We start from the raw sequence: 19,912 nt of genomic DNA on the forward strand, positions 1-19,912 counted from the left end.
AAAGATACGTGTTGCCATTTCATGCATCGTTCCAGTCCCTAAAATCCATAATCCATAAAATCTGCAGGACATCATACAGTATAATCACGCAAACAGTGCATTATTATGTATGGAGATTTGCTTCTTAAAATATGCGCAACATAAAATGTTTCATTGCTAATATACCAACCTGGTACACCATCATATCTTTTTTTAATATAGGTCTCAATGCCCCAAAGTATTTTGGGTCGGGACTGAAAAGAACAGCCAACTTCCAGCAACTAGTGATATTCTCAAATTATGACTCACCTTATAACACTCTCTCCCCACCCCCTCATCCTTCTGATTTATCACCCCTATATATTACCTGTAGGTTTGGAGAATTGCACACTGGCATAGAGAGAGAGTCTCTCTCATACTGTTAGTCATGGCCTCTAGTGCACTCTCAGCAGGCTTAGGCCTATATAAATGTTGCTACTGATAAATAAATAGCATGTAAACAAACACACAGAACCATGATGTAGGCCTATAATCATATTACAATATGGTGGTGTACAATTGGCTACATATATGGAGATTAGCTTCTTAACCCTATCCTTGGGGTCTATTTGACCGCATTCAATGTTTAACGTCTGAAAAATGCATGGAATTTCTTCTGCTTCATCTTTGATGGCTTTTCCAAAATAGATGGGATTAATGTGAAAAAAGTGAAATTTCCATTTTTTTCCCCTAAGTGCTGTATACATTTCCGTGTTCCATGGGGTCAATTTGACCCCAAATTGTTTCAAGTGTATAAAACATAAATGAAACATCCATATTTTGCGAATAAATGTTCTTATCTGTTAAGACAACAGTGAAATCAGCTATGTATTTTTTAGAACATTTTACTCTATTTAGGGCCCTGATCACTACAATAATGTAGGGGAGGCCCAAAACTAATTTAAGCCAACATTTTGGGCAGTGTTTATCAAAATAACTGACCCCTATAGCACCATCATGGCACCTACCTACCACAACAGACTTTTTATGTCACCAACAGAGCAATATTAAATATCTGAGACAAACATGTGGAAAAGTTTTGGTTTCTACCAATTTTGTGGACCTTCAAGTGCCCGAATGTTACCAAAGAGGGTAACAAGAGGGTTAAAATATGGCTACACTAAAATACTGCACTAGACCTGGTGCACCATCATACCTTTTTTCAAATGTGACTCGATGAGAAGTGCCAAAAAGCATTTGTGATCAGAGCTGACAAGAACAGCAATGTTCCATTTCTTATCCCCAATGACTGTTGGCACTAACATCTTGAATGTTGCATGAGTTAATGTTTCATCTTTTTTCCCAGTATCACTGTATCCACTTCCACTTCTGTTTGAAATTTGCATATAGGGCAGTATTTCAGAGTTCATCATGGTGTCTTAATGTTGTTGTGTTTTTATGTAATCCTCGGACAATGTGTTGTGTGCACAGTAGGACTTGAATGTTTTAATAATACATTTGATTCCTGACCCAGTGTCATGGAATAATATTATGGACATAAAAGTATGGGAGACATGGCACACGATACTGTACATGCATGCTTGCCAACGTTGGACCTGCAATAATTCTGATGTCTTTGATGAATAACTCATACATTCTGACCAGGATCCTTGCAGGCACACTCTGCGGGGTGTCTGATGGTAGACTGTGGTAGTGGAGACCACGTAGACATAAGACAAGTATTTCATTAAAGATTCATACAGCCCGATAAAACTTTCATCACAACACTAGATGATCTTCCTCCGCAAGGCCGGCAGAAGATACAGTAGTGGAGCGTGCGGCTAACCATCTGAACAATTCCCAGCTGCTTGCTACACGCAATGTGTTGTGTGTGTGTGTGTGTGTGTGTGTGTGTGTGTGTGTGTGTGTGTGTGTGTGTGTGTGTGTGTGTGTGTGTGTGTGTGTGTGTGTGTGTGTGTGTGTGTGTGTGTGTGTGTGTGTGTGTGTGTGTGTGTGCGCGTGCATGTGTGCAGTGTGAGTGCATGTGTGCTTGTAGACACGTGTTTGTGTGTCTGTGTGTGCGTGCGTGTGTGTGTGTACTAGTCTACTCAGGGTTTGTGTTTATACATCTTCCTTGCCAAGAAGCCTAGAGATGTTGGGCAGAATTGGTCTTCTAAAATAATAATGTGCTCTTTCAGTTGAAGATTAAGTCACCTTAATTATTTATTCCGTAAGAAGAAAAAAAACATGAAGGCACACTTGCAGCCATCGTGGCTCAGTGGTAGCCCGTTTCTTAAGGTGTACAGTACTGTATGTCTGTTCATTAGAACCTATAACAGTGCCATGAAAACACCATCTTGTGACTTTCTAGTTGATAAGGGTGCTGGGTGGGCACCATCAGGACCACATGCTGTGCATAATCAATGATTTTCACCATGGACAGAAGAAAATGAAGTCAACTAAGTCTCACTTTGGTTGTGCAATAAAGGGATGCATAAAACATTATTAAAGCTTACTAAATTATTAACTAATGATGAACTAATAATTGAACACATTAATTGTGTTATAAAGCATTAATGAAACTTGTTCAATAATAAAAACATTTGTTCTGTTTTGTTCATTATTGGTTAATTATTTACTAAGTAAGCTATAATCCTTTTTCTGCATCTCTTATTATAGTGTTGCACTGCATGGCATAAAGTATTCCTGCTGTACTATACACCACAGATGGAGGTGTGGGGAGATCTCTGCTTGTAGTGCCATCAGCTACGGTGGTGGTAACAGAGCAGACGTTCACGAGTTGGTCTACCTGAATTTAATGGCACAAAATACCTGGGAATGACTGATGGTTTGCCAAAACCGCTGACATTAGTAAGGACTAATTGTGTCTGGAACTCAGACTGCAATTATACGAAAGGCCATTAGAAATCACAGGAGAGGTGAGGTGTGGGAACATTTAGGAAAAGAGATGTATTAATAAGATCGTATAGTAGAGAGATTTAGGATGCTGTTAAGTTTTGGAAAATTGTGCTGGGCTATCTGTAATGCACCCGCCATCTGCAGCAGACAGCTAATTCTTGAGATGACATCTTTATATCTTTGGTTCAGTGGCTTGCAAGCAAGCAAGATTCAGAGAAATGCTTCTCGTTTACAGCTCAGTCCCGGAGAAATAAATGTAAATCGCTGCACAGAAAACCATCTTTTCATCATTTTGGCTCATAATTGAATTCAGAAGTGGTCATGCAGGCCCCGCTTCACACCTAGGGGCGGCAACACACTGCCGGCTGCTTGGTGAGAACTGGGCATCAATTCTACAGAGCCATAATCACACCTCTTTTACACCCACAAACAACCTGCGCTGTAAAACTGGGAGCAAGTTGTATTTAAAAATGCATCCCAGCGAGCAATCAACTGGCAGATAAAACAAATAAAAGATGTGAACTTGGGTTAAATTAGCATATTAATCAACTGTCAGTATAAAATACTTGATATTAATACCCTCATGCAGTGAATGTCTTTTTCATTGGGGCCTTTTTGCTTTGAGGGAGGTGTTGTACATGGGCAGACTGTACAAATCCCACTTCTGGTGGACCGACCGACTATACATTACAGTGTCATACAGTAGTCCCCCTGGATATGATATTTTGGTTGCATAACTTCAAACAGTTTTTTAAAGAGTATGCTTATTGACAAAATAATAAGTATAATAATAATTATATATATATATATTATGCAAATACCCATAAAATCCGTATTGTTCAATAGGCCTACAAACCAGATGTTGTTTTGAGGCACATCTCCCCGTCTCAGAATGAACTGAGCTGTGTGTGAACTCCAAGATGGTGAGCTCCGCCGCAAAATATCCCCCAGAATTGATACATGCCAGGGACACCATGGCCAATGGCTGGTTAGTTATGTGGCACATCACAGTTGAAATTATAGGGGACATTTCAGAGTATACTGTAGTGTACCCCCAACTAATACCAGAGCCATCTAATAACAGAGTTGCGCAAACCGGGGACCAGGAAGTCGGTTGGTGATGTGATTCGCGTAGATTAAAATGTTTCTTAACAGTAAACTTCTGTTCGTTGGAAACTAACACAGAACCATCACATACCAAACAAAGATTAAGTACAAACAAATTACTTTACCTTTACCACATTTTCTGTGTTCTACGGCCACCTCCTGGAACTAAGTAACTTCTAATAGAACTAAAGTCAATGGGGATTTCCATGTTAACGCTCCGTGAGGCTCCATGAGAGCCGCCATTGCTGTGGAAAGATTGGTCCATAGAGGTCTATGGGAGTGGCGTAACTCTGATATTAGATGGCTCTGACTAACTACATAGATATGTTACATATTCATGCTGGATGTAATATAAATGAGAGTATCCCCCCCCCGGTAACATCCCCTATAATAAATGTCACACTTTGGTGCAGAAAACATATGTGGAGATTTGGATTAAACCCAAACTCATTTTTAACATCATCATTAAGTAGTTCTCCCTCTCATTTCCTGTCTCGTTCGACAGTCCAGTCTAAGTAATGAAAAGAAGGAGGAAAGTAATGTCAAAAAGAGAAAAAAAGCTGTACTGTGTTGTAAAGCTGGAACTGACAGCACACACAGCATGGCACTACCAGTTATGACAATAGAACAGAGAAGAATAGCATGCATGACAGTAATTTGGGATGGGGCTTTACTCCGCGCCCAGTCTCTGTGCTTGCCGGCGCTCATGTCATGTGACATGAAGACACTCCAAACACCCACACTGCCCAAGAACAATGGCAACACGGAGGAGAGGAGGGGGTAATTAAAAGCAGGGAGCTGGGAGAGCTCTAGAGATTGCAACTCTTGAATGCTACAATAATTATTTCCCTCACGAGTCCCACAGCTGCTCCTGACAGGCATGTAGTGTAGTAGTGGAGGATGGAGAGAGAGAGAGAGAGAGAGAGAGAGAGAGAGAGAAGAGAGAAGAGCGAAAGAGAGAGACACACAGACAGACAGATGGAGAGACGAGCGAAAGAGAGAGAGAGAAGAGAGAGAGAGAGACAGACAGACAGATGGAGAGACGAGTGAAAGAGAGAGAGAGAGAGAGAGAGAGAAGAGAGAGAGACAGAGACATAGAGAGAGAGAGAGAGAGAGAGAGAGAGAGAGAGAGAGACAGAGAGACAGAGACAGACAGAAGAGCGAAGAGTAGCAACCACACGGGTGCCACATCTCTTAGGAGCCCAGTTCTACCCCAGAAGTAATACGGCCAAAAACTGTGCCAAAACTGGCCCATAAAAACCGGCTGTTTGGGAATGTTTTTACTACCCAGTCCCAATGTGCATGACAACCACCACGCAAGCTATTTTTAGATCAAACGCTATACATTCATCTGTTGCCAGCTTGAATGCTGTCAGGGAAAAACATGGAGGTTTAGTGTGCGTACCAATGCATTCACTCTACACTATGACAGATGCCAGAGGCAACTCTGTATAATTAGTGTGTACACTTTGGGAACTCACATTGCATGCATACATTCACTGATAAAATGAAAAATAAAAACCCACAGTAGAATTCAACCATGACAACAATTCGCATCCGTGAATAACACCACACATGACTCCCCATTTCAAATTCAATTCTGTTTTTTATTTATTTGTGTGATTTGTTTTTGATTAAGTCAAGCATGATGAAACAAAATCAATGCATGCACACACACAAAAAAAATCTGACGGAAGATAAAATACTGACAGATGATGGACTTGTGTGGGTGTGTGTGTGTGACTTAGCCCTCCATCACAAACAGCAAAGGGGGTGGGAGAAGTGCAAGGGTGTCCACAGATGGTGCGGTTTGCTTGGCTCCGCTCGGGTTCGGCTTTGCCTGGCCCGGGCCCGGGCCCGGTATGGCGCGCCGCGTCTCTGCTTAGCCTGGGGGCCAGCCCATCTGGCGTCCGCCCAGCACATGGATGTGGACGTGGTAGACAGACTGGCCTCCATCGGGCCCCTCGTTCACCACCAAACGGTAGCCTTTGGGAAGGCCCACCTGGTCGGCACACTTCTTGGCCACAATCATCAGGTGACCCAACAGCTACAAAGATCAAAAGCAGAAATGGCATTGGTTAAAAAAAAACATAAGAATAGATTCCTGCTCACCATAGAATCCTTTTGCAGAACTAAGGACCGTTCTATTGAAATGGATGGGACGCATGGATTTGACATTACACAACATTTAGCAGACACTTTTGACCAAAGCGACTTACAAGGAGGAATGATTTTACACAACAAATCAGTCATTGTAACTTTCTGGGGTTGTTGAGGACCTAGGTGTACTTGAATCTATGATCAAGCAAAGCCTAATGTAATAACATGTAGGCCTACTGTTTGAAGTTTTTGAGGAAAAACTAACTTTGTATTCCAGGTTAAGAGGCCCAAAACCTGTTCACGTTTGGTACCCATAGCAATGCATTAAGCTGGCTCATCTCTATACAATCTCTGCTACTATTCGTCACATCATCCATTAGGCCTACACATTTTATTGCTCACAACATTTTGATCATTCAGACCTTCTTCATGTGAGTTTTTATAGTGCAGGTCCAGAAATATACAGTTATTATTGTGTATGAGCAGCTAGTATTAGTTACTGTGTTATGAGTAGGCCTAATAGACCGTACACTGGTTAGATCATTATATGTGCACAACTCACAAGTGATGCATTCAGCGTAATTTATTCTATTTTGTTTACATTCCAATAGAATCCAATAATTAATTTATTTGTTATTAACTGTAGGCAGATTCCATTTACATAGGCCTATCATAGTAATCACTAGTGATGGTGTATTTTCTGCCTACTAGGAGAAAATAGGACAACAGCACCATCTGTTGCTTGGAAGGCTGTCTGCTTCACAGCACCGGATGCTTGGCATAATATGTTCCAAACCACAGCCCTTCCTAGAAAATAATCAGTGTCCAAAACACACCAACTTCTGATGTCGCATGTCCTGGTGGGTAGTGCGTAAAATTGGTATAGAATAGATAAATAAATAAATGTCGAGCGCAAACTCTAACGCAAATATGATAGTAATTTTAAGTGACAGAATATAGCCCCATAGGGGGCTGCCCCCTTGCAGGGTGAGGCATAAATGCAATTTCGTTGTGTGCAGTGTGCATGCAGTGAACACTTGTGTGTGCTGTTGAGTGCTGTGCTGTGTCACAATGACAATGGGAGTTGGGAGTTTCCCAGTAGGGCTTTCACTTTCACTTTCACATAGAACACGAACATTACAGAATATAAAACATATAGATATAATTGTTTGTGTGTTCACTTGGACAGGCTACTAGTTGTCCAGTGGGGTGGGGCTGTGTATTGCTAGCAGCTACAGTACAGGCCTACTTACTGCTGCATCTCCATCCTCTGCTTTAGAGATTCCGGAGATAGGTTTCCTAGGGACCACCAGAAAGTGTGTGGGAGCCTGGGGGGCGACGTCGTGGAAGGCTATGCACTGCAGTAGAAGGGAGACAGACCAGACGAGTCAACCCATGATGACTATGCAATGAATGCAGATGTGGTTGGCTGTATATATCACGTAGGTTACACTGCTGTTCATGCATTAGTGCAGTGTATAAACATAATTACTCAGGCTTATGTGAAACATTTGCAACATTGTGAGTATATGTCCATTCAACAAGATGGTTTTGTTTTTACTTGAGACGACTTGTCATAGGCTACAGTCAGGACCACAAGGAGTAGTAGTAGGCTACGAGTCCAAAGGTTTCAAGATTCTACAACCTATCGAAAGCTGCACACTAAATGTAAGATAATGAGAGATTTTACGTCCATTATATATTCTACAGCAAGTGCTGGTTTGACGTGTTTGATTAATGCCGTTCCAGAAAGCGTGGCCACACTACAAGCTAAACTGACAGCTATAAAAAGCACACCAAGATACACTGCATTGGTTTGGGTTCTATGGCAGTTGCTAACTAGCAGGCTACTGTAGCATACGAAGCAAGCAAGCAAGCAGCTAGACATGCAATGGCTCGCTGCAGGAGAAGAACGCACACCTGGTCATCCTCATACAGGATCTTGGCAGGAATCTCTTTACGAATAATTTTCCCAAAAATGGTATCCCCTCCAGGCTGCGCAGTTTGAGCTTTCGCTATTTCGTCTGCCATGGTGCCACCACAGCAGAATGAATAACAGCACTTAGCTAAACTTCCCTATTTCACCGGCGCTAGGCGCTAGTTTGCGCTAGTGCACCACGTCTGAATTTATAGTCCCATGAATGATCCAATTGGTTGGAGACCATAAAGCCAAACTAGCAATTGGTTTATTTTAATGTCAATCAAATTTCTGACTGAAACAATATTTTTTAATGATTGCTCATTGTGTTACGTCTCACTACTAGATTCATTAAGCACCAGAATCAAATGAAATAAATAACTGAATTGAAATGGCAACGCTACACTGTTAATTTAAATAGTTTAAGTGCACGAAAAAGAGGAGGGTCTTAGGACCAGAGGTCTGTTTCCGGTCTGACGTAGCGGAAAGACGTCACTTCAGCAAAAATGGAGTCACGTATGAAGGTTAGTTATCGTACATAACATTTTGGGCTTTTTCTCTCTTTTTTTCTCGTTACACATGTCCTTAATGTAAATTCAATCTGCAGTCTACATGATGGGGTACATTTATCTATGCATGGTAGGCTAGAAATATTGTTTAGGGGGTAGAGAAGTTATAAACGTCTCTGGGAGCAACACTGAACTTCACATGTCTGAGGGACACTGTAAACACTACTTGATCTACTGTTAAATTGTATCATTAATTATGACACACAGTTGCGTTTAACTGTATTCGTTGTTTGTATCTTTGACTCAGGTCCTCAGGGTTTTCAGAGCTCTTCACAGGACAAGACAAAGGGTTTTCAAAGAAGATGAAAAGGCACTGACAGGTATGCAATCTCACCCCTCTAAAAATATAGTGATCTATTTAGATGGCTAACCATTGGTTTGTTGTCATTTGATTATAAATCTGCTCAAATATGAGCATTTGTGCTTGACTGTTTGCTAATGATTTTAATGGCTTGGTCTCTTTAAAGCGGCAAGACAGAAGATAAATGAGGAGTTCAGGAAAAATATGCACGAGGCATCTGGAGAAAAAGTTGAAAAGGTAGGAATGGGATCCCCTGGAATGGGACTTTTGAACGTGAAGAAGGTCTAGTAGCAGGATAGGATTTGAAAGGGGGAGGGGATGGACTGGTTTTGATATACCTTTGCTTAATGACTTAAATATCTCAAACCCAACACACACACACTACACACACATACACACACACACACACACACACACACACACACACACACACACACACACACACACACACTACACATACTGCTTAGTATGCTAAGTTTCAGTGACTGTATCACAATTATTGCTCACAAAATTACCCATATACACATGCTGTACATCTACTTAGCAAACCCAGAGCCGTATATTAAGACCCATTGTGTTTCTCTGCCCAGATGATCAAAATGGCTTCAGATGTTGAGAAGGTACTTCGCCAGACTGTGATACAAATGGAGCATGTTGGAGATGGCCTTTGTAAGTAAAAAAAACTTTTACTAGTTTTTATACCATTAACTTTTTTAACGTATATATTTCATTAATTGTAACTTTTATTATCTTGGGCTCTGTGGTTAACTGTAGGTTTCTCGTCCTGTAATATGATGCCCATCTGATATTTATTATAGTAGTGTTGTATTAATTTATTTTATATAAATATCCGATGTTTGTTTTTATGTCTGGAGAAGTTTTACATGTCATTGTACTTATTCTCTGCTTGTATAATGACAATGAAGGTATTCTATTCTATTATTCTCTACTTTTATTCTATTCTATTCTACTCTATTCTATTCTACAGTACTGCGGCCTAGAGAGGAGCTGCTTCTTGAAAATGTTCCCTATTGTGACACACCAAGGAAAAAGTCGTGACCTTATTTTGGACTTTTGTTGAATTTTGTTTAGGGATGCACGATGTACCGGCCAGATGTATCAGTATCGGACGATATTTGACATTTCTTAACACATCGGACATCGGTCCGATGGGTAAAACTGGGCCGATGTTAACACCAATGTTTTTTTTAGTATGTTAAGGTTCTAAAAGATTGGACTTGATTGTGACTTCCATTGCTTGTTTTCTAGTTTGTCTCAATTTTTTATCTAATTTTATCACAGGGAGTTAAAAAAGTGTTTTTGGAAATAAGAGGACAAAGTCAGTCTGTAAAAAATGTTATCTCTTTAAAAAAAACAAAAAAACAAAAAAAAAAAACATTGGTATCGGTTAATATCGGTTATCGGCCAAAACCGCAATATCAATATCGGATATCGGTATCGGCCGAATTTTTTCACATCGTGCATCCCTAATTTTGTTTAAATACCATACCACTCAAAAAAAGAACACAAATCTACTGTACCACTTTGTGCCGTTCCATATAATTTCTGTTTTCCCACAACAACAAGCATGTCTTCTGGAGGTGAAGGCACCGGAACGTTTCTGCTGGTTGCAACGTTTTGGTTTGTCAGTGAATCTTCCACTTCAGCTAAGTACTAAGGCAGATGATTATAAAAATATTTTTTGCTGCTCAGACTTCATCAGATCCCCGTTGTAAATATTTATTTGTTCGTTCTGCTGAATAAATGTAAAAAAAATGATACAATACAGTTCTGTGATTTTACTTCTTAACATTACCTTACTTTGTCAGAATATGAAGGGTGATGTACACCATGCATAACCCATTAAAAGACAGTGTATTGGCAGATTGATATTTTCGCAATGTTGTGTTTTGTAATCTGTACCACATGGTGGCAGCATTACGCCAAAAATAAAAATGAATTGGCATACTAGACAATGTTCTCACTGCAGTTAGAAAACAGATTCTGTCTAATGCCTGACTGTTGCACTCCTTTTAGAACAAAACACCAGAGAGCATCAATATAGAATCTAACTCAATGTGTAAAGTAAGCTGATTCCGAACATCTAAATGATCATGGGTCACTATTCTGTTCTGTTGGATTCATTGCGTGCAAGAGAGCACACATGCAATTCCCAATAGCTGATGTAACATTTCTTATCTGCCATAGACAGCACATTCAACATCCACAGACGTGACTGCAAGATGGTGGTCAGCAAGGAAGTAGGCTAAGGTATGCCAAGATTAGATAGGCCCCACATGGTGTTTGTTTACTTGAAAGTAGTGAAGCATGCTGGTTCCTGACTACTGTCTGGGGTTCTTGTAGGATGTGGTGGGTTGAAGCCAGATATGCATATCACTTTGAACGCATACTTAACATAGATACAACACACATCATAGCAGGGATCAATAGCAGACGAAAGACTTAAAAAAGCAACTGAGGATTGACACTTTAGGAGTAATTGCAAAAACTACTGCGACCTTGCTGTTGTGCACTCCAACAGATATTGTTTATGTGTGTTTCCATGTTAGATATGCTGCAGTGGGATAATTTCTCGACTGTTGAAAAGAAAGTCAGGAAATGGTCCAAGATGCTTTGATGCAGATTTTGAACTAGATACACTGTTCTCAAGTAGGCCCTACCTACTGGCATCAGTCGTTGGGAGGCGCTGTTTCCTCAGAGTCGCTTGAAAGACATTTTCTGTCCTGTTGTGGGAGTGTTCTGTCTGATAGCAGCTGACTTCATTTAGCAGCACCACTGAAACGGCTTCTTCGATCACTGGAGAGGTGCCTGCGGATCAGTTTTATCGGTTTTCTTCTTGACCGTTTGACTACGCGGTTGTTGTTCTCTCAAACCTACCGCGACAAAAATCACTGCACGGTCTCCGTCAGGCCGCCCAGTCGCACAGGTGAAAATAGCCTACCTCTTTCAGCAGTGGTCTGACAGGCTGCGCCGGGATAATTCTATCGACACGACCAGTCGTCTGAAATCGGTAAGGACATTTGTTTGTAACCTTATAGGGAATGAACTATCTATCAATTCATGTCAAAATGTCTCTTTTTAACCAGCGTGACACGTTAAGCTTACAATTGTTTTGACGATCCATTGTTGCTGTCAGTTCATTGGTGACTCAATTCCCTAGTATAAACCCGACACTGTCAGGGACTCCCTGTTGTGGTACTGCTGTAACAGTCAGATTTGATCGATTCTAAGAATAAATGTGTCGCTCAGTAAAACGGTTGGTCAATCATGTCTTCAAATAAATGAAGGCATTGATATTTGTCTCAATCATGTAAAGTGATTATTAGGTGTTTGACGCAATGTCTTAGAATAACCCATTCGTGCCGCTTGAAAACAATGGTATTTTTCCCCGTGAGACTGATCGAGACAAAGTTACATTTCGAATGAATGTATGGGGGAAAGCTAGTAGGCATACTTGGTGTAGACCTCAGTCATGAGGTAAATTGTTACCCTGTTGCTTGAGAAATGCCCGAGTCCTTAGCTGGCCTGTGGCCGAGGCTACCCCACCCTACCCGTTTGAGTGCTGTGTCTGAATTGGCTAATAACACCATCAAAATGATGGGTCTTTATTGCACAAACAGCATCACCTGAACTGAGAACGCCAGCCGAGGCTGCACAAGGGAAATACTTATATTATGTCAGCATCCTTGGGCTGCGCTTCTACATGCGGATGCTAGACAGGGCAAAAAAAGACATCCATTGTCATTACATAACACCAGCCATGCAGACTCAGTTATGTCTTAGCTGGTCTCATCCTTTCTTCCTCTACCCGCTTCTCCTTTCTTCTCCCCCCCCCCCCTCCTTCCTACTGTGATGCTCTGGCATCCCATATCGAATTCTGCACCATAGGCAGACACAGTGGTCGGTCGGTCACTGCTCAGCAGTGCTTGAACACATTATTGTCTCTCATGACTGTTGATCAGCAAGGGTGACTTAAACTGCAGTGCCCAGCTGATGCATAGACAGCTAAAGCCACTGTTGAGCTATAGCTATAGGTATGTGGTTGTAATGAAGTTAGTGCCTATATTGAATGGTGTAAGCCATAGGGCTTTGCGGTCATGAGTTGTTGGAGTGCTGGTGTCACACTCTTGTCACCCTGCAGTGTCCCTTCCAATGTCTCATCGGCTGAGCTGGCAGGTGCACAGATCACTGATACTTCAGTGCTGTTGTGACAGTATTGTTTCTTGGATTTTTTTTCATACATTTATTCTACTCCCTGGTGATTGTACTCAAGTGGCATAGAATTTGTTGCAATTGTGATGTCCAAGAAGAAATGACTTGCATTGTTGAATACCCTACATCTTTTGAAGTTATGTCTACATATTTTGCAAAATGCGAACATTATTTTTTGATCATAGTTCTTTTTCTAGTTCTTGCCATTGTGATGTCCAAGAAATAACTCCCATTGTCCTTTTACACATTCAATACGCTTTTGATATGAATATCCTACCTGTATCTCTTGACAATATGTCTACATATTGTGCAAAATGTGAACGTTGTTTTTTTATTAGTTCTTTTTCTTCGCTGGCTCTCACTCCTGAGTCCTGTCTTGTGTGCTTGTGACACACCTGCGCTTGGCTGAAAAGCGAGCGAGCGAGCGAGCAAGTGAGTGAGTGAGTGAGGCCTCTCTGAGATGAAGTTGTGCAAGCCTAGCTCTGCTCTGGGCTGTTTGATGACTAACCAGTTCAACTGCATGGACCATTAGCTTTGCGTAAACTCAGGCCCTATGGGTGGCTGAGTTCATTTGCAGGCACGACGATATTTCCCTCTCTGCCAGTGAGTATCTACTGTAGGCTACATCATTCTGTCAGGGGGGAAAATTTGAAAGTGCTGGGGGTTATAGAGTGGGAGGCTGGGACGGGAGGAATTGGTGTTTTTTGGGCTGATGACTTGGTCCTCTACTGAGTGAATATTCTTGGAGAGTTGAACAGATTTAATCAGATTGGCGGTCTAGAGGTGCATACATATCCATCTACCATCACACTCAACTCCACACCCACCCACACATACACACACGCACACACACACACACACACACACACAATCTTGGCTCGGACAGGAAGATGATGAAAGCCATTTATCCTGCAGGCCCCTTTTTCCACGTTCAACACTTGCAATATCACATGAAAGCAAAGCAAGCAAGGAGTGGCCTAGCCTAGCTCTCCCCCCCTCCCCTCTCTCTCTCTTCAGTCTTGGAAATGAATGAAAGACTTTGGTTGGAAATGCAGCTGGCAGCTAAAAGTGGGACAGTGATGGGGGAACGGGGACTCGACTGGACTGTTCTCATCATGCTTGACCGCAGGGACACAGACAGCTTTGGCCGGGCCCAGGATAAAGTCATACATATAATGCAAGGAGGACCCAATTCTGCGCACACACACACACACACACACACACACACACACACACACACACACACACACACACACACACACACACACACACACCCCAGCCCTAGACAAATAACCCCTTGGGTCCCCACTGTCGGCTTTCCTCATTGTCCGCCTGTCCGCCTCCATGGGATGTATTCTCAAAAGGCCGTCTCACAGCAGTCCGTCTCTCAACCCTCTGTTCCGAGATCGTGCTATATTTAAACCTATAGGAAGTTGATCAGGCTCTATTTAACATATGGGAAGTGGAGCCGCTTCCTGTCCCGAAGAGCCCCATATGGTTTGCTGTTGAAGAGGAAGGGGAATGGGGGCAGGGGAGAGCGTGCGTGCGTGCGCGCGCGTGTGTGTGTGTGTGTGTGTCTGTGTGTGTCTGTGAGCCTGTGCCTGTGGTAGACAACTCATAATCAAAAAGTAAAAGTCCTGACACATAAGGGACATCACTGCTCCAGACAATTCAACAAAGCAGCTGATCACAAGTTATATGTAATGATTGGTGCAATCACCTACGTTAAGGGCTCCGGCAGAAGGAACAAATGCTGTACTGTATATGGCAGGATTTTTATTTCCTTTATCCAGTTTGTCTGCCCCTGTTGATCGGGGGCCTTCTAGATGTTTGTACTTTACCGCCTTTACAGTATGACGGATGGCCAATGTCCTGTAGCTCAGCTCAGACGAGACGTTTACAGCTCCTAACTTCACCCAATCCTGCACATTCGCACTGACACGTTTGGATGTCCAGTCAATATCAATAAAGCAAACAGGGCTCCACTTGCTGTACAGTACCTCAGTAGTGAGCGTTTCTCTCGCAGGCCTGGGGTAGTGCTGGTCTTACAGGCATTTTGCTGATGTAACTACATGGCAGTGAATGGACTTTTAATTGAGTGATGTTCTGTGTGGATGCCTTAGGGACACCATGCTCAGCTGTGCATTGCTGAAGGCTCTGTGTGTGTGTGCGTGTGCGTGTGCGTGTGCGTGTGCGTGTGCGTGTGCGTGTGTGTGTGTGTGTGTGTGTGTGTGGAGGGCCCATATATAGCTTGCTATTGAAGCGGTAATGGTATTATGTCATATCAGCGCGAGATATAGCGCCTATTCTCTCGGTTGGGTTGACATGGCAGCAGCCTGCCTGTCCACCACAGCACCGGCTGTTGGCTGTGGTGGGTGTGTGTTTTATGTAAAGCATCTGAATGGAACACCACACTTCACCTGCAAATGTACTCTGTGTGTGGCAAGGTACAAGGGTCACCCTTTTGTGCCTGCACTAGTTGTGTTCATTTATTTTTTTGTCAGTTATTTCTCTTGATCTAATGTCTTTTAAAATAGAAAGATTTAGCTGAATTCACAACTCAAAATATGCATAGTTGTATGAAGACACTGAAGAGCTTGACGCTTGAAGAGCTTGAGGCACTCTGAGATTTGAGAAATATCTAAAAAAAAGGGGGGGGGGCTTTAATTTAACATGGCAAATCTGTTGAAAAACATATGCTTAGTTATGTTTTGAGAAGGTACTACTGTTATGTCCTTCGATTCATGTCTGGATTTGCTCAATTGGTTCGTTAGTTTCGACATGGATTTCTCTTAATCTTGTAAATTGCAAGCTGCAGGGGATAGTATATGGATAGATAGATAGGCTATCATTTTCTCACACGTGAAGAAGAGTTGTTAATCCTTTGAAGGGCTTGCCCAGACATCTTGAATTTGTTATTAGTCACACCCTGGATTTACCAACTCGACTCTTACGCAAGTGTAGTCCCACACCCTGCTGCGGCCGGTCATTATGAACAGGAGCGGATAGCTTTCAACTTCGTCTCAATCACAGATAAGGCAGTAAATAAAGACATAGACGTGTTTGGCATTCGTGAGATATTACAGGCATTTTCTTTAAAAGATAATGTTCGGAAGCATGTTTTTCACCACCAGAACATCCTGATGGCTGTTGACAAGAACAAGAACATTTTCTTTTTTTTACTTCAAGGCCAAAAATAGTTTTTCCATTAATAATGCCCATAAATTAAAATTAGGACATTCTCCTAATAACGTCTGGTTTAAATCTTCTGAGCATTGTGGAAGCTCCTTAGTGGCGAGATTCCAGTGTTAGTTCTGTGGTGACAGAAGACTTATTGTTGTGTTTTTTTTGGTAGGCCTAAGTGATGGATGTGGTACCCTTTGCTCGACAGGACAGGCATAAGCACCTCATCTAACTTGAACTTTTCCCCCTGCAACTGAGGAACTATGGCTTCGCTTGACTCAACTAGTTTCTTGTTTTTTCCACATCTGAACACAGACCAGACCTAGGCTGAAGTTGACTCCCTAAAAACAAGCCTGTCCAGTTTACTGCAAATTGTTGGCTAATTAGTTAACTGTCCTATGGTCTACCTAGTTTCACTGTTTAGTGAAGAGATTTCCAGAACTAAATCAATAAAATAAAACATCCCTTTCCCCATCCCGAATTGTCAAGGAGACTTGAGCAGACTTGAGTCTGTTTTTTGAGTGACCAAATGAAGCTTCTCCACATTGTTGGGGTGTTTTCATTCCTTCAGTCCAACAGAGATATCAAACTCATGAGGCAGAAACAACCCTCACTTCAGATAGTCTATTTGTGTTAAGTCCATTTTACAAGCATGCTGTGTTCTCCTGAAGGTATTTAAAACTCACACATTTCTTTCTGTCTTCCTTTCTTTTTCCTTCTTTTTTTCTTCCCTTTTTTCCTACAATCTCTCTCTCTCTCTCTCTCTCTCTCTCTCTCTCTCTCTCTCTCTCTCTCTCTCTGAAATGCCTAAGAGAATTCATCCGTGGAGAATTCCTAAATTCTTCCAGCATTCCTCGTTAGTGTCATCCCTCCTTCTCCTCGAGACAGGAGACTGATTCTCTTCATGACGAGATAACGACTTGCGCTGTGCCTCCTACTCCACAGTGTACTCCTGAGGGCATATAGAGTTTATTACAGGCTCTAGGCAGAGATTCTTAAAGTATATACTGTACATATATCTCTACTCTCTCTGCTCTAGGCCTTATAGGAAAACCATATACATAAAATGGAGAGAAAAAGAAGGAAAGAGAAGAATGATGCATAAGCACAAACGTACGATCAGTCATGACAGTCTGAAAAGGCAGCCATATCAATGCTTCCAAAGATGTGATTGATATCTGACAGAGATGCATCTGCGACTTGTGGGAATCCGTGGCCTGTCTGTCTGTCTGTCTGTCTGTCTGTCTGTCTGTCAGTACAGTAGTGGTGGCGCACTGTAATGGCTGTATGTTTAATGTACAGAAGTATGGGATGTATCTGTCTGTTTGTCAGCAGTGGTCGCCTACTGTAAAAACTGTTTTTGCTACACATTGCTGTGGGATGCTGGCTAACCATCTAATCTAATCTCGTACCCATATGTTTCGTTTTAGGAGACCCTCCTTGGTTATGGTGGGGGCTGTCCCTCTCCCATTCTCATTTTTCCTTCTTTTCCACAAAGGGTCTGACCATCAGGGACATCTCTGATGATTCCATCGCAGTGTTTTGTCGAGCATGGCTCAGGCTTCTCTCTCTCTTTTTTTTGTCTGCAAACAGCTTCTGTAATTGGATTTGTGCTGCTCATGTGCTGTGGATGGCTAGCATAGACGCACCTTTATGCAAACCCAGTGGCCTCTGCTCTGCCCTAAAAGGGAACTTGGGAGGTAGAGGGGAGAGGAGTGGAGTGGAGTGGAGTGGAGTGGAGTGGACTGGACGTCGGCACCAAAAAAAAAGTGCAAGATCCTCTCGAATCATGAAAGGATCTTCTCAGCTGAGTGAGATGAGAAACGGCCCAGTTCTCCTTCTGTTTTATCCACATGACCTGGCAAAAAGTAATGCAAGTAATGAGGCAGACATTCGTACGTCTGTGAAGAGATTCTCTCTCTTCTAGGTCATAGATAGCTTGAACTAGATCGAGATCAGATGGATTGAAAACGAAGTCCAGTTAGTTACAAGGGAGGTCACTTGTTCTCAGACCTTCTTGGTGCTCACAGTTCAAGACGGTAGACGGTAAGTGGAAAACTAGCTGGTCCACTTCAGAAAGACTAGGCCAGAGATGACTGGAGTGTTTACATACCTTTTTTAATATTTTTATTGTTTGTTGCGGGGGCAGGCTTTTTGCCTTTATTTGACAGGACAGTGACAGGAAGCGATTGGGAAGAAAGAGATGGGGAAGTGTCTGCAAAGCACCGGACCGGATGAGTGCCCTACCATTTGCATCACGGTAGGGTCCCTTTTTTGTTGTTTTATTGTGTTGCAAGCATAACGACTGGTGTTTCAATCTGATGCATTTTCTGTACTCTGAAGAAGACGCACCACATCAAAACATTAGTCGTTATGTTTGTACCACAAAAAAATAACAACATTGTATTTAAGACTATCCCTGTGGGTGGGGGGAAATAATTGTAAAGGACTTGGAGGCTGTACAAACAAAAGACAGAGAAAATGTGTTTGAGTGTCCTCTGAAATAAAAAGATTTAACAAAAAAAATGTATTTAAGTGCTCCAGTCGTCTCTGGCCTAGTCTTTCTGAAGTGGACCAGCTTGTTTTCCAGTTACTTACAATTCAGCTCTTTAGTGCAATCACCATACTTGTTCGCTGCATTCAACTCTTGTTGCACGCACACACAAAACTATGATGGTTGCCATTCATCAAAGTTATCAGGCCCTGTGAGCCAGGCCCTGGATGGATGGGGGAGTAAAGTAGCCAGCACTCAGCAGAGTGAAGTGAGGGGACCCCGGCCAACACTTTGCAGAGCTGGCCTGGCGTGTGCAGCTGCTGAACCACAGCCCTCATTATTATAAGGCCTGGTGAACCCCCTCCGACACATTACGTATTCATCCGCCGTCAGTCAAACCCCGTTAAAAAACGCAGACCCTACGCCGAGAACTTTCCAGACCACTTCAAATAATGCACACCACACCAGGGAGATTTATGTAGGACTGTTTCACTCTTAGGTTTATGACACCAGTTAAACAGAATTATTTTTCTTTTTTGTCTTGAGGGTCCAGATGTAATAATAATGACGACGACGATGATGATGATGATGATGATGTCGCCTGCATGGATAGCCAAAAGCAGGGGCACATTTCTCGAAACCATAGTTATTAGCTAGTTAGCTACTTGGGTAGCTGCCAATGGGAAATTGCATTGCAAACAACAAAGTAGCTAATGAAGTTAGCAACTACAGTATGGTTTTGAGAAATGCACCCCAGTCTTGCAGCAAAAACAAGAAGCCAGGGGTGAGTTTCTCAAAAGAGAAGTTGTTAGCCTGTTAGCAACTTCGGTAGTTGCCAATGGGAAAATGCATTGAAAACAACAAAGTAGCTAATGTAGTAAGCAACTTTGGTTTTGAGAAATTCACCCCTGTTGCGTCACAGGTCAATTATAGAGACAGGAAGGGGCTAGAACAAACATTATAAAGCCGTCAGTGTGTTGGGGAAGGACTCCCCGAGGACCCTTTTGCATTTCTAATATTTCCTGTGCAGGACTGTCCACTCATGCTCTCTTTTCTATTCCGCTCACTGTCTCTCTCTCTCTTTCTTTCTTTCTTCTTTCTTTTGTTCTTTTTCTCTCTTTTGATCCCCC

General features: G+C 42.2%; 3 protein-coding genes across 4 annotated transcripts in view; 2 read left to right on the top strand and 1 right to left on the bottom strand.

The window, feature by feature from the left end:
- Positions 1 to 5,570: 5,570 nt before the first annotated feature.
- On the bottom strand, positions 5,571 to 8,192 carry hint1 (histidine triad nucleotide binding protein 1). The gene is made up of 3 exons (XM_063211340.1): positions 8,005 to 8,192; positions 7,338 to 7,442; positions 5,571 to 6,031 (listed from the first exon to the last, which is right to left on the bottom strand). The coding sequence occupies exons 1-3, from the start codon at positions 8,113 to 8,115 to the stop codon at positions 5,867 to 5,869; spliced, it is 381 nt and encodes a 126-aa protein (XP_063067410.1). The 5' UTR covers positions 8,116 to 8,192; the 3' UTR covers positions 5,571 to 5,866.
- A 242-nt stretch (positions 8,193 to 8,434) lies between these two features.
- lyrm7 (LYR motif containing 7) lies at positions 8,435 to 10,001 on the top strand. 2 transcript variants are annotated; one of them, XM_063211342.1, is made up of 5 exons: positions 8,435 to 8,526; positions 8,819 to 8,891; positions 9,039 to 9,109; positions 9,463 to 9,541; positions 9,861 to 10,000. In XM_063211342.1, exons 1-5 carry the CDS (start codon positions 8,509 to 8,511, stop codon positions 9,929 to 9,931), a joined length of 312 nt encoding a protein of 103 aa, XP_063067412.1. In that variant the 5' UTR covers positions 8,435 to 8,508; the 3' UTR covers positions 9,932 to 10,000. The 2 variants fall into 2 exon arrangements, with proteins under 2 accessions (XP_063067412.1, XP_063067411.1); XM_063211341.1 differs by lacking the exon at positions 8,435 to 8,526 and adding an exon at positions 8,545 to 8,641 and having other exon boundaries at positions 9,861 to 10,001.
- A 1,618-nt stretch (positions 10,002 to 11,619) lies between these two features.
- cdc42se2 (CDC42 small effector 2) overlaps positions 11,620 to 19,912 on the top strand; it is a 55,464-nt gene continuing 47,171 nt past the window's right edge. The window contains exon 1 of the mRNA XM_063210548.1: positions 11,620 to 11,903. The gene's annotated coding sequence lies outside the window, so the exon portion shown is untranslated. The remainder of the gene's footprint in view (positions 11,904 to 19,912) is intronic.

This window comes from Engraulis encrasicolus, chromosome 11, assembly GCF_034702125.1.
Source record: "Engraulis encrasicolus isolate BLACKSEA-1 chromosome 11, IST_EnEncr_1.0, whole genome shotgun sequence".
NCBI classification, from domain to species: Eukaryota; Metazoa; Chordata; class Actinopteri; order Clupeiformes; family Engraulidae; genus Engraulis; species Engraulis encrasicolus.

Coding starts and splice junctions, on each gene's coding strand:
- hint1 (XM_063211340.1), bottom strand. CDS start 8,115: ATGGCAGACGAAATAGCGAAAGCTCAAACTGCGCAGCCTGGAGGGGAT. Junction 7,443..8,004: donor TCCTGTATGAGGATGACCAG/GTGTGCGTTCTT, acceptor CTTCTACTGCAG/TGCATAGCCTTCCACGACGT. Junction 6,032..7,337: donor CAGAGGATGGAGATGCAGCA/GTAAGTAGGCCT, acceptor TGATCTTTGTAG/CTGTTGGGTCACCTGATGAT.
- lyrm7 (XM_063211341.1), top strand. CDS start 8,615: ATGATGGGGTACATTTATCTATGCATG. Junction 9,110..9,462: donor CTGGAGAAAAAGTTGAAAAG/GTAGGAATGGGA, acceptor TTCTCTGCCCAG/ATGATCAAAATGGCTTCAGA. Junction 9,542..9,860: donor GCATGTTGGAGATGGCCTTT/GTAAGTAAAAAA, acceptor TCTATTCTACAG/TACTGCGGCCTAGAGAGGAG.